A 12,393-nucleotide genomic window follows, 5' to 3' on the forward strand; every position below is an offset into this window, starting at 1 on the left:
GAATTAGAACAACTACCATTTTTTGTTAATAATCAGAAGACAATTGGTTATTATTACCACTGACACTCTCTCCACATAGCAGTCATTCTGCATTAAAGAGACAGTTCTCAGCCAAATAAAAATATGTCATCCTTTACTAACCCCCCAGTAGTTCTAAATCTGTATAGATTTCTTTGTTCTGAAGAACACAAAGCCATTTGGAAGAGTACTTGTAACCAAACAGTTCTTGGCCCCCATTGACTGACATAGTAGGGGAAATTACGATGGTAGTCAAAAATGCCAAAGAACTGTTTGCTTTCCTACAATTTTCAAAATATCTTCTTTGTGTTCAACAGCACAAATAAGTTTAGACATTTGTACTACTATGTAAGTCAATGGGGCCAAGAACTGCTTGGTTACAAGCATTTTTTCAAATATCTTTCTCTCTGTTTATCAGAAGACATTAATACAGATTTGTAACAACTTGAGAGTAAATGTGACCCTTGACAACAAAACCAGTCTTATGGGACAATTTTTTTCCAAATTGAGATTTGTAGCTGATCTACGCTTTCTAATGGTGTACGAGTTGTTAGAATAGGACAATATCCGCTCAGATACAACAGTTTGAAACTCAGGAATCTGAGAGTGCAAAAACTCCAAATATTGAGAAAATTGCCTTTAAAGTTGTTAATCAGGGGCACTGTGCCAGGCCATCCACTTACATAAATAAAGTTTTTATATATTTAAGGTAGGAAATTTGCTAAATAACTTCATGGAACATTATCTGTACTCTGTATCCTAATGATTTTTGGCATAAAATAAAAATCAATAATTTTGACCCATACAATGTATTTTTGTCTTTTACTAAAAATGTCCCCCTGCTACTTAAGACTTGTGATCCAGGGTCACAAATGAAGACAGAATTTTCATTTTTGGGTAAACAATAATGTTGTTTATTAACAAAAGACTACATGATGAAATTACAGATTTATATTTTTAAAGTTAAACTGAAGAGTTTTACCTTGCTTGCATGCATGCATGCATACCTGCATAAAAGTGCTTGTTTAATCACAAAAATGTCTATTAAAGCATCTTTATTGGTTCTTCCAGGGGATCGCCTACTCGTTTAGGACAATCGACTGGAGTGAGCCGAAACTCATCCAGGCCCCGCAACACCTGCTCACCCTTGAGTTCCTCAGCAGGTACTGTGAAGTTACTGATGAGCCACCGCTCAATATGCTCTCTCTCCAGTGTAAAGGTGGTCAAGGGGGCCTCGGCAGCTACACAGGCTCGGTCGTGGATCCTGATACTGTCCATAGAAAAACATGTCTCTCTAGAATTGGTGCTGCCCATTTGAGGGCTCTTCTTTGAAGCAGGCGTGCGCTCACGCTCACGTTCGTACGTGCAGTTGGAATCAGGTAATCTTGCATGTTTAAGTGAATTAACAGATTCATTGTCATCGGGAGGAAGGCTGCTGCCAAGCGTGACTACATCTTCTGATGCGACCCGGACGAGTTTCAAGCGTTTGCTCTGGTGGCCGTTCTCTCGATGAATGAGTCAGGGCTCATATCTACAAGGATGCAGTCAGACTCTTCATCCATCACAGAGTTTGTGTCAGCATCTGTATGATCTGATCGTCCATCACACGCAAGGTGGCTTGTTTGTGACCCTGGAGAATCAAACACAACCCCCCGTGGGTGAGAGGTTCGTGGAAACATGTTTGATGTGCTGTTTGCTGAGGCAAGAATGTCAGTCTCATTCGTCATGAAACGTTGGACTGACTCTGGGATGATCACTGCTTTGCGCTTCTTACGGGGGCTCAGATGGGAAGAGAAATATGGCAAGCAGTTCCCCACGATAGGCACAAGGGAGCCAGGACGCAATGCGGACACGAAGTCCTCCAGCTCCTGGTAGGAGGAATGGTCAGAGTAAGGCACCACATGGACATTAGGGTGGGAGGAGACCATGGGGCGGCTAGTGGGCAGTATGGCTATGGTGGGTTGCTCCTTATTCCACGCAAGCAGGTTTGAGGCGTTGATCTCAGACTGGCTCACTACACGAATGCGACCCGCGCCGCGCTCAGTGGTAAAAACGTCGGGGAGTTCCAGAACTCGCAGGGTTTCCAAACGCTCCACATCCACCTCCACCCATGTTTTAAACTCCATAGCCAGCTTTACAAGGAGAGACTCTTTACCCAGAGAGTAAAGTCCTGCAGAGTTCAGATAAAAGTCTTATGATTATCTTCTTATAAAACCAATGACAAGCCAATTATGATTTTAAGATAGCATTTTGTTTTCCAATCATCCTTTAGATTTTTGTTAATACATTGTAAGTGTGGTGACACTTTAAGCTGCCCCTGTGTGAATCAAACAATTTATAAAGGAGCTTTAAATGAAGTTAAAGCATGACAGTCTCACCAATAACAACAGTGTAGCCAGGATGAGCTCTGATGATCTCTTTAATTTGCTGAGTGGCTAGGTTGCGAGACGGGAGAGCTCGAGTCGGGTCACGGTTCGTGTTGTCCAGATACAGCACATCAATAGTGATGTTGTTCCTCAGACACTCCTCACGTAACATAGATGGAGTATAACGAAAGTCACCTGAATTGAACATATTATGAAACCAAAGGTTAATGTGACAGTTACACAATAAATGTATGAAATGTGATAGTTTAGCACAGGGGTTTTCAAACCGGGGGTCCCTCACAAAATGTTAATCATATTTGGGGGTCCTTGGCATCATCAAGTTTGAAAACCCCTGGTTTAACATGTAATCTATGAAAAAAATAAAGATGAATCAATCCATCACACACCGGTGTAGAGTATGGTGCCAAAGTATCCCTGGAACAGAAACATAACTGCCCCAGGACAGTGGTTGGCATCTATTAGAGTAACAGTCATTCGTTCTTTCCCGAGATCATCTAACAACAACATGTGGGATTCCCCAACCTCCAAAGGCCGAATCCATTTCTCCTTCACCTGTGGATCAAGATGCAACAATTTTAGGTGTAGTTCATGCACAGATGAATTCATTGATGATACATGATATTAAACCACGCAATTCTAGAGGATATTTAACGCTGCATTTATGCATTGATGTTTGATTTACCGATGCATGCTTTGTTTTCAAGTGGGTTTAGAGAGAGCTCACCTGCAGTTTAAGTTTGAGGAGCTTAGCGGTGAGGGGTGAGCAGTAGATGGGTCTGTAACTCCATGTGGACGTCAGGCCAGAGGTGTGATCCGCGTGCATGTGAGACAGGAAAAACAGACGGACACCTTGGCACTTACGGAGCTGCCAAAAGTCAACGGCTATGGGAGTGTCCGGTATGAGCTTTCCATTCATTTTACGCTGCTGTTTGGCGCTCAGTCAAGTTATTACTTATTTCCAAACTAATGGCCGTATTTCGGTGCACGAGCTTTGTTTATGTTCGATAACGTGTATAAACACAAAACATTCATTCACCGTGAACTTACTGTGAATGGTTTGTAATGTAAAACTGTTTGATGAAACGATAAAAATGGCACCAGCGTTAGCGAACAGCGTTAGCAGTTATCTGTAAAGTTGTCCATCCATTGGAAGTATCGACATGGCAGCAACAGCAGCGATCAAACTTACCAAAGCACCGACTGAGAAATGACAAGAAGCGCAAAGAGGCATGCAACGGTTTGCAAAGTAGTGTTCATCCAAACGTGTTAGCAGGCTAGTTAGCTATGTCCAGGTTAAAATACCCTTCATTTGTGCAGATGTGTGGCTTGCTGAACCCACACGTGAGATTTCTGAAGTCCGTCACTCACTGGCGCGTGTGTTCAAAGCTTTTTTTAAGCGCGTGTTGTTTCAAGCATTGTTATTTGTTTCTGTTTTGTGCGCCAAAATGGACAGCTGCTGACCACGCCCCCACATCGCGCATGGGCTCGCCGACGTCACGCGTTGCCGTAATTTTGCAGATATGACCCCAAAATGACCCATTGTTACCACTTAATGTCACAAACATCAATTTTTATTTATTATGCAGTGTTCTTCAAATAATGATTCTCTGTTCCTTCTTTTTCTTTCTTTCTTTGCACGTAAAACTTTTAGCAAATCGTAGATTCGTCATGTTGATATAAACCGAATTTAATACCGCAGGTGCCACACCTTTATTAGAAAAATGTGTTAGAAAGATTCACAAAATACCAAATGTATATATTTTTTATTGAAATTCAACCACAGGGTGTCGCTGTTTTCATAGTTATGCAGCTTTAATGTATAGTTAATTTTGAAATTCATATTTATATCTACATATTTTGATTTTGCTGATTGTATTCCTTAAATGTATTTTTTAAAAGATAATAATAGATCATGGAATTTTACTATTATTTTTAAAATGCATATTAAATACTAAGTGGAAAATCAGTTTTTACGTTGACACCTGGCAAAATTGTGCAACTATGTACAGCAGGCTTTGTTTTATATTTAGCTCTGTAGTTACATAACAAGAATGCTTTCCTTCAATAACTGTTGAGTGCATGCTGCGGAGTCCACTAGAGGTCAATATAACAACACAGTATGGTGCAATTTTTCTACGTGTACCCTACTGAGAGCTTTATTATTTTTGCTTGAAAAGCTTGAGGCATTTTTAGGGGAAATATGAAACAAACGTTAAGCCATAAGGCAGCAGGCTAATAAAAATCTTTATTGGAAGCAAAAGGCCTGTTCACATACATCCCATTATTTTTAAACCTTATTGTTTAGCCTAATAGATTAGAATTTGGCAGTATATAGACATTGGCTGTACGACTAAGATCACCTGTACTGTTTTCTGTGAAGGGTTGCTCCTTAACACAGAGGAAACACATTTGAGCACTCACCATAAAGGAGAACTTTGCCCAAAGGTGTGTCTAAAACAGCTCACCCACTACTACAATACAGAATACACAACAAGAATTTTGCTCAGATTCTGCCCAGATATTCAGTCGGGAAAGTCTATGCCAGTCTGCAGATTTGATCAGTTAGTGTGTTTCTGTCTGAAACTTTCAAAAAGTCTGCAAGTATATGTCTAGTTTTAAAGTGTACACTTGTAGTGTATTCCAGCCTCTACACTTAGAAAAAGTGTGTAATGAACAACAAATAAGACAAAGAAATGTGATTCAGAGCAGAACACACACAAATATAAAGAGATTAGTCTTTGAAATGCCATGCATGCATTTCTAGCTGTTTGGTGCTCCTGTAGCTCAACTGATAGACTATTGCATTAGGAGTGCAAAAGGTGTGAGCTTGATTCCAAGGCAACATACCTGTAGACGCTAATAAAATGTATAACGTTTTTGCACTTTAAGTCAAGTCGCTTTAAATAAAAGTGCCTGTGTCAAATGCATGAATGTTACTGTATATGAATTGACACTCTGATTAGCTGAAATAATGATGAGAATTTTCTATTGATCGCAAAGTGATGTTTCCTGTTTGTCATCTCTATTAGATGTTATTATTATAACTGCATGGGCGTCAAACAGGAAGTTTCAACCTCCTCATAGCTAACCTCATTCTTGTAAACCTAAGTTTATAGCGCTGTCTATTTCTGATTCTGTTTGCTGGAATGAAGTAAAAAACAAGAAGGCAGATTTAATTAGCCCATTAATCCCATTTACTCAGAAATCCTTCATGTACAAATTATTGTAATTCCACAACTGTTTGTTTAACAATTATGAATATACTGTATTCATATAGTGCATTACATTGTTATGTACAGATTAAATACATGTTCGGTTTGGATGCCATTAGGTAGAGAACAGGTACTACATCCACATGTGAGATCATTTGTATCAGATGGTAAAGATGAAGTGTGTAATGATTTCTTCGTCACTTGAGCCATCAAACATAATTGCAAAAAAATACTTTTACCTATATTAAAACATCCCGAACATCTGCCGTCGCTCAGACAAACTGAATGCTTTGATAGTGCCACAAATCCACTGTGTTTATACCTTTCAGGGAAAATTTCTAAGAGCTTATTACACTTCATTTTTAACGATTATCATACCCCCCAAAATATGTCCAATGTAGGTCCAATAAAGGTCCGGTGTATAAAACTTAGTAGCATCCAGTGGCGAGGTTGCGAATTGCAACCAACGGCTCACTCCACCCCTCCCTTTTGAAGCACTGTGGAGGCTGACACAGCACTTAGATGTCATCATGTTTTTGCTTATTTCCCGAATGAGATAACATATTTACGAAATGACAAACATCGTTGTTTATGTTATATTGCATTTTTGTCAATAGATGCTCCAAAACATTACACATTGGGCCTTTAAAGAGGTGGACATGTGCTGGTCCCTGTTCACTTTCACAAAATAAAATAAAATAAAAAGAGCATAACGTACATTCTGCATAAAATATCCTTGTTTTTCTTACAATAAATTTACATGGGTTTGAAAATAAGTGAGGTTTAGTCGATAATTACACATTTTTCATTTTTTGTGTGAACTAGTACACAAAAAAGCATTCAGTATTTAGCAGTAGTGTACATACTCATGCCAGTCTTTTGCGTGTATCCGTAAATTCCCAAAATGACTATAATACTGTATGGTTTAACACTGATCATTGATCATTTTTTAACCCTGAAAACTTTCAAATAGTATAAGATTTAATACAGTAATCCAATACTATTAAATCCTACACTAGGAACTGAAAGTTCCTCTTGGTTTCTTGTCACCACATACAGTATAAAAGGATAAATAGGACAGGTCCAGTCATTCTGCAACATGCATTCAATCGCTCACACACTGTACGCACACAGTTTTGCTAAATGGCAAAATAACCTCACTGCGACTGTGAGTAAAATACAGTTTCAGCTGCCTGGAGTATATGTTTTTTTTTCACCACAAGAACTTGTGCTGAGACAGTCGATAAACCAAGAAGAGAATGAAATACATGTAAAACTTTTGTACCATGTCACTCTTGTCACTGTTTAGGACATCCTCTTTCTGGAATTGCGCACATAGGTTCAAAATACAAGCAGGATGTCCAAGAACCTGAGAGTGTGCTGTCATTTCTGTACTGTTCCGCATACTCAAAGAATATATATTTATATATTCAAAGAAAACAAGTGATTTCTGGTGATCTTTCTGTATCAACCATGTTATTTGTGATGTTTTATAATAGAGATAACATCACAACACATTTGTGCAAGACTTAAAAAAGTATTTTTCCAAGGCTGCTTTCATAAAGCTAGATTTCCTGTAGGTTCCCTTCTTGAACATTCTTTTCTAAGTGATCTAAACTCACTTCTCTGGACCTTTGTAGTCTTAAATCAATGCTGTCCCCTATTTCCAATACAGGGACAAATCTCAACCACACTGTCTGTTGCCAAATCACAATTAAAACTAACAAATCAGGTCTTGACAGCACTGGACAGCCGCCCGAACCCATATGGCCTCCTTGAGAATGCTGGAACGTCGGTCAGACGTTGTGTTCCGAATGAAGTTCAGCAGGAATGGCGGCGATGTAGTGGTTGTTATCCAGTCTCTCGCTCGGATAGCACTCAGGAGGCGGAGCATCCTTGCAGCAGAAGTACTGCTTCCAGATTCTCTGGAACGCCGTGCGAAACTTCTTGATGCGGAAAGCGTAAACGATAGGGTTGACAGCGGAGTTACCGTGCGTGAGTAGAATGGCAATGTAAATGAGGAACATGGGCTTCTCACACTTTGGACAGAAGAGTGTGATGCAATTCATGATGTGGAGAGGAAGCCAGCTAGCCGCGAACAGAAAAAGCACTAAAGCCAGAGACTTCGCCAGCTTCAGTTCTTTGTCGTAATACTTGTTCGGTTCGGCGTGGCTGGTCACCTTCTTATTCAGATGCTTGTGGATCATGTAGAAGATTTCTGAGTAAATGATCAGCATGAATAGCAGAGGGGGCAGCACCCAACCGAAGAAGTTGAAGTAGACCATGTACTCCATGCTGATGACGTTCTCGAATTGGCAGGTGATGATGAGGTCAGGGCCGAGCGAGCCGTTTTCATGTTGCAGGTTGCTTAAATTGTTCCAGCCCAGCATGGGAGTCAAGCCGACTATGAAGGCCACCGTCCAGCAAACAAAAACTGCTATTCCGGCTCGCTTTGGAGTGACCACACGCTTGTAACTGCAAGACAAGAAGAATAGTATGGAACTATGTTTTCATTGAAAAATACGCATTATGAATAATTCAATAGCAACAGTATTAAAACGTCCTCATTTTAAAGTTACTACTGTGCAAACCAATCGTCTGGATTCACAGATGTTGCATTGTGTCTTTGAAGTACTGTTCATACATAACACTGACAGAATAATGATCTCATGCAAATCTTTAAAAGCCTGTGTAAAGGCTGTAAATGGTCGAGGCCATGTAAACATCTCTGGGTTTCTGCTGTCAAACCTGACAATGCTGTCTGTCCTCCACCTAACAGATGCGCCACTTCTCTCAGATGCCTTTAATCCTACATTTCATCCTACTTTCTCAAGCTCTCTGTTTGGTGTGGATTTTTTCTGAATAAAAGTACTGGTGATTTAATAACAGACTTTCAAGTTTCTCTCTATGTGTTTCACTGTAGACATCGTCTGATGCCAATTTGGTAGACTTCCCCAACCCTATTCCATCCTAAGGCACTCTGGGTATTTGTTAAGATTCGACATAGTGGTTAAGAATTCTGACCAATTTTTAGCCTAACTGCAACTGAACTAATTATATCATTCAGATGCCAAGCAAATTCATATTGACATTTACATTTACATTTAGGCATTTGGCAGACGCTTTTATCCAAAGCAACTTACATTGCTTTTTCCTATACATTTTACATAGGTATTTGCAATCTCCTGGGATCGAACCCACAACCTTGCGTTGTTAACGCAATGCTCTTACCACTGAGCTACAGGAAAGCTCAGTGATCCATCGGGGGGTCATATGCAAAGCAAATTCATATGGCCCTCGAGGCGGTTTTTAAATGTATTCAATAACATTGCGTTTCAGTTAGGTTTTTTGTGAAAATAACAAATTTGATGTAATACAAACAAAACCCAATAGATAGATTGAGTCTGCGCAGTGTTCGCTAGAAGGACGGGTGAATATGGCTCACAGTGGATATAAATATAAATATTACAATGTTTTATTTTAGAACTGTATATTACACATCTGACTTCACATTTGGATGTACATATAAAACCAGTGATATGCACAAAGGGTAGAGATACAGAACAGTGTTTGAGTGGTTTCTTTTTTTATATTAAAGTCTTAGATCAGATATTTAATGCATTTTAAAAGACATAAATTCAGTATTGAGCAGAATTAAGTTTAGCCTTTTGGTTCAGCTCTCACATTTCTCATGTGGCCCCTTGGGATTAATTGCACACCCCTGAATTATAGAGGAATCATTGACAAAATAATAAAATAAAATAATGTATACTGTAAATTATTCTGGCTAATAATGTGTTTTATGACAGATTGCAAATGTTTTGCCATTTTTCTCAAAATGAAAGTGTTTACAAAACACAGTGTACAAGGAATTGCATGTGGAAACACTGCAGTAGTTATCAAATCTCAGTTTGGAATAAATAAAAAAAGGTTTAATTTGATAAGCAAATATAAGCGGCCCTTAACATGGATTTCAAACCTTGATGTGGCCCTCGAGGTAAAAAGTTTGCGAATCCTTTGCACCCTATTGTATATTTTGCCATATTATCATTGCAAACTGAATTGAGGAACATAACTTTTAAGGAATTTAAATGGATTACATGTCATCTCTGAAATTAGTCATTCACTCTGACCACGTTTTCTTTCTCTTAATTCTGGTTCAATAGCCTGCTATTGTTTTGCAGTATTCTCATCATTGTGCAGTGACAGGAACTCTATAAAGACTCAATCTCGACTTCTCTATCACTATAGCAATTTAACAGGATTCCCCTGAATCTCCTCCCCTCTCATTGAAAATAATGTGTCACTTTGCAGGCGGCAACAAGCTCTGATTTGTCTGCTCATAATAAACGCTTTCTTACAAGAGGCCAAAAGAGTTGCGATTGTTGGGATGGATTTTATGTCAATGCGGCATATAGTATAGGACACAACAATCAAACTGGTCAGATTACAAAATATAACGCAACCAAAATGTTCCCCCTTGCTTCATAACTTAAAAAAACAATTCTGTCATCATCAACTCACCTTTGAGTTGTTCAAAATCTGTAAAAATATATTTGTTCTGATGAACACAGAGAGAGATATTTTAATGAATGCTTGTACGCAGTTCTTGGACCCCGTTGACTACCACAGTAGGAAAAATTACTTGATACTTTTGAAGCATGTAGGACAGCAAACAGTTCTGGGGGACTTTTGACTACTATTGTCATTTTTCCTATAGTCAACGGGATCCACGAACTGTTTGGTTACAAGGATTCGTCTAAATATCTTTCTCTGTGTTCAACCAAACAAAGAAATGTATACAGATGTGTTTGATTCATGACAGAATGTTTCGGTCAACTATCCATTTAAAGATTGAGAGAAATATTGGGGAATTGAACACTTCTGTAAATCCCTGAAAAGGTTTTATTTTCCTTAAAATGCACCTTTTAAATTGTTACAATTTTACAGTCTTCTCTGGGACTGTGGTTAACCCCTTCCACACTGTGTTTGTAAATATAAAATACTTTAGTTAGAACTGCATCTATTGTGAGGGTATTGTGTGGTCCTAAACACTAAACAACAACAAAACAGGCCCATGTGCTTATTGAATCAGGTGTCGGTTTAGACTTACTGTCTTCAAGCCTATGACGATGCATTGAATATGGTGTAGGCAAATTGGAAAGGCATGAGTCATATTATGTCACCATGTGCATGAGGTTACCTCTGTCGGGCATAGACACAATAAATCCAGTAAGTGATTCAATCCGTTTTCCTGCTTTAAAGCAACTCTAAAAGCTGATAAATATGCCAAAAGAGCTTTTATTATGTTTATGTGACTGTAAAAAAGGTTTAACCTACATATTGTTGGACAACATAATGTATCATAAAAGAAAATGTCAAATGCATTAAATATGGACTTGATTGATAACGTTACCTGGTTGGGATCTTGACTCTTAGGTATCGGTCCATGGCAATTGCGAGCAAAGCAAGGATAGAACTTTGAGTCAAAACCAGCACAGTGCAAGCCACCAGCAAGCAACTGTAGAAGTGAGTCTGAAGTCCGATACTTATCGTTATCGCCAAGGGTATAACAAGCGCTCCAACCGCGATGTCGGCGAGTGCCAGAGAAACAATGAAACAAAACGTCGTGTCTCTCAGAGATTTGTTTATTTTGACCGCCCAAACCACCATCACGTTTCCTATGACAGAAGACATGGCGATCACCACCTCCATGCCCATGTAGAGGGCTTTGGCCGCGGAGTCTTCGGGCATTCTTTCACTGGACGAGAATCGATCCGATGATGACTGTCCACACCAAAACGGGCTTTCGAGTGAAAGTGATGAGTAAATTCATTAACTGTAGTCCAGGGGGGGAAATGCACGCGTTAGACCCTCAAAAGAGTCGTTGTATCCCACGCGTGTCTATTTACAAATGATAGCATTAAAACACACACACAAGAGTAACCGAGTACAAATGTATCAAATGCCCAGTTTTAAGCGTTTTCTTTCCGCGTTGCAGGTCACCTCTTCGTGTAGATCCACCTGCGCGAGACAGGCGCGCGCCACTTATATATGTAATAAAAAATATTCATTTGTCACCTGCAACTCTCCGGCAGTTCTCTGGATGTCCATACGGTAGGGAAAAAGATAAAATAGCGCACCATATTGCTTGCTGGAAATGGGAACAATAATGTCCAGAGCGCAGCGTTTCTTCCCAACACTCGACAGCTACGCGGTGCCCCACAATAACTGTCGATGGGTAGAGCCCTTTGTCTCACTCATTCTCGCCCACTTGACCAATAAAAGCACTTTTTGGAGCAAAATGCATACTTAACGCGGATGCTCTGTCTCCGAGAATGTCAAACCTAGAGGTCGTTCCGGTTTCCCTTTGATAAATGGAAAAAAGGCGAACCCCACCATCCCAAGCACGGCGCTGTCTTGGGTTCGCTCTCTCATTGAGGATGCACGGAGGCTTTGCTACTTTATTTTGTTGAGGGTCCGAACTCCTTTTCTCAATGTTGTATTCGTGTAGTACAAATAGAGTGGCTCTGGTATGCTCGTTCGGGATGATTGTGTCAGACGGTGTCCTTGTCTAGTGTAATATTAGTGCGCACTGTAGATATGATACACCATTGCACCCATGAGAGTGGAGGGGAGCAGGTGATGACTGTCTGATTAGCATTGTATAAGAAAACATGCCCTTTAAAAATATGATATATATATATAAAATATATTTCACAAAACGAATGGCTTTGAAGAACTATATTAATTTAAATACCACATAAGACATCTAT

At 39.5% G+C, this 12,393-nt stretch overlaps 2 protein-coding genes across 2 annotated transcripts; both read right to left on the reverse strand.

Annotated features, from left to right (window-relative positions):
* Positions 1 to 919: 919 nt before the first annotated feature.
* On the reverse strand, positions 920 to 3,858 carry dclre1b (DNA cross-link repair 1B). The gene is given in 5 exon segments (XM_056773291.1): positions 920 to 1,532; positions 1,535 to 2,188; positions 2,397 to 2,579; positions 2,792 to 2,957; positions 3,130 to 3,858. Coding segments are annotated over 5 exon segments (1,665 nt in total). The 5' UTR covers positions 3,322 to 3,858; the 3' UTR covers positions 920 to 1,062.
* Positions 3,859 to 5,610: 1,752 nt separating this feature from the next.
* On the reverse strand, positions 5,611 to 12,108 carry adora1b (adenosine A1 receptor b). Its single transcript, XM_056773364.1, has 2 exons — positions 11,034 to 12,108; positions 5,611 to 8,092 (listed from the first exon to the last, which is right to left on the reverse strand). Exons 1-2 carry the CDS (start codon positions 11,369 to 11,371, stop codon positions 7,414 to 7,416), a joined length of 1,017 nt encoding a protein of 338 aa, XP_056629342.1. The 5' UTR covers positions 11,372 to 12,108; the 3' UTR covers positions 5,611 to 7,413.
* Positions 12,109 to 12,393: the final 285 nt, after the last annotated feature.

The sequence above is a fragment of the Triplophysa dalaica genome, chromosome 18 (assembly GCF_015846415.1).
Source record: "Triplophysa dalaica isolate WHDGS20190420 chromosome 18, ASM1584641v1, whole genome shotgun sequence".
Classification (NCBI taxonomy): Eukaryota; Metazoa; Chordata; class Actinopteri; order Cypriniformes; family Nemacheilidae; genus Triplophysa; species Triplophysa dalaica.

Bases quoted from the DNA above. Each gene is read 5' to 3' on its own strand.
- adora1b (XM_056773364.1), bottom strand. From the start codon at position 11,371: ATGCCCGAAGACTCCGCGGCCAAAGCCCTCTACATGGGCATGGAGGTG. The intron at 8,093-11,033 runs GTAACGTTATCA...CTTGTCTTGCAG, and splicing joins AGAGTCAAGATCCCAACCAG to TTACAAGCGTGTGGTCACTC.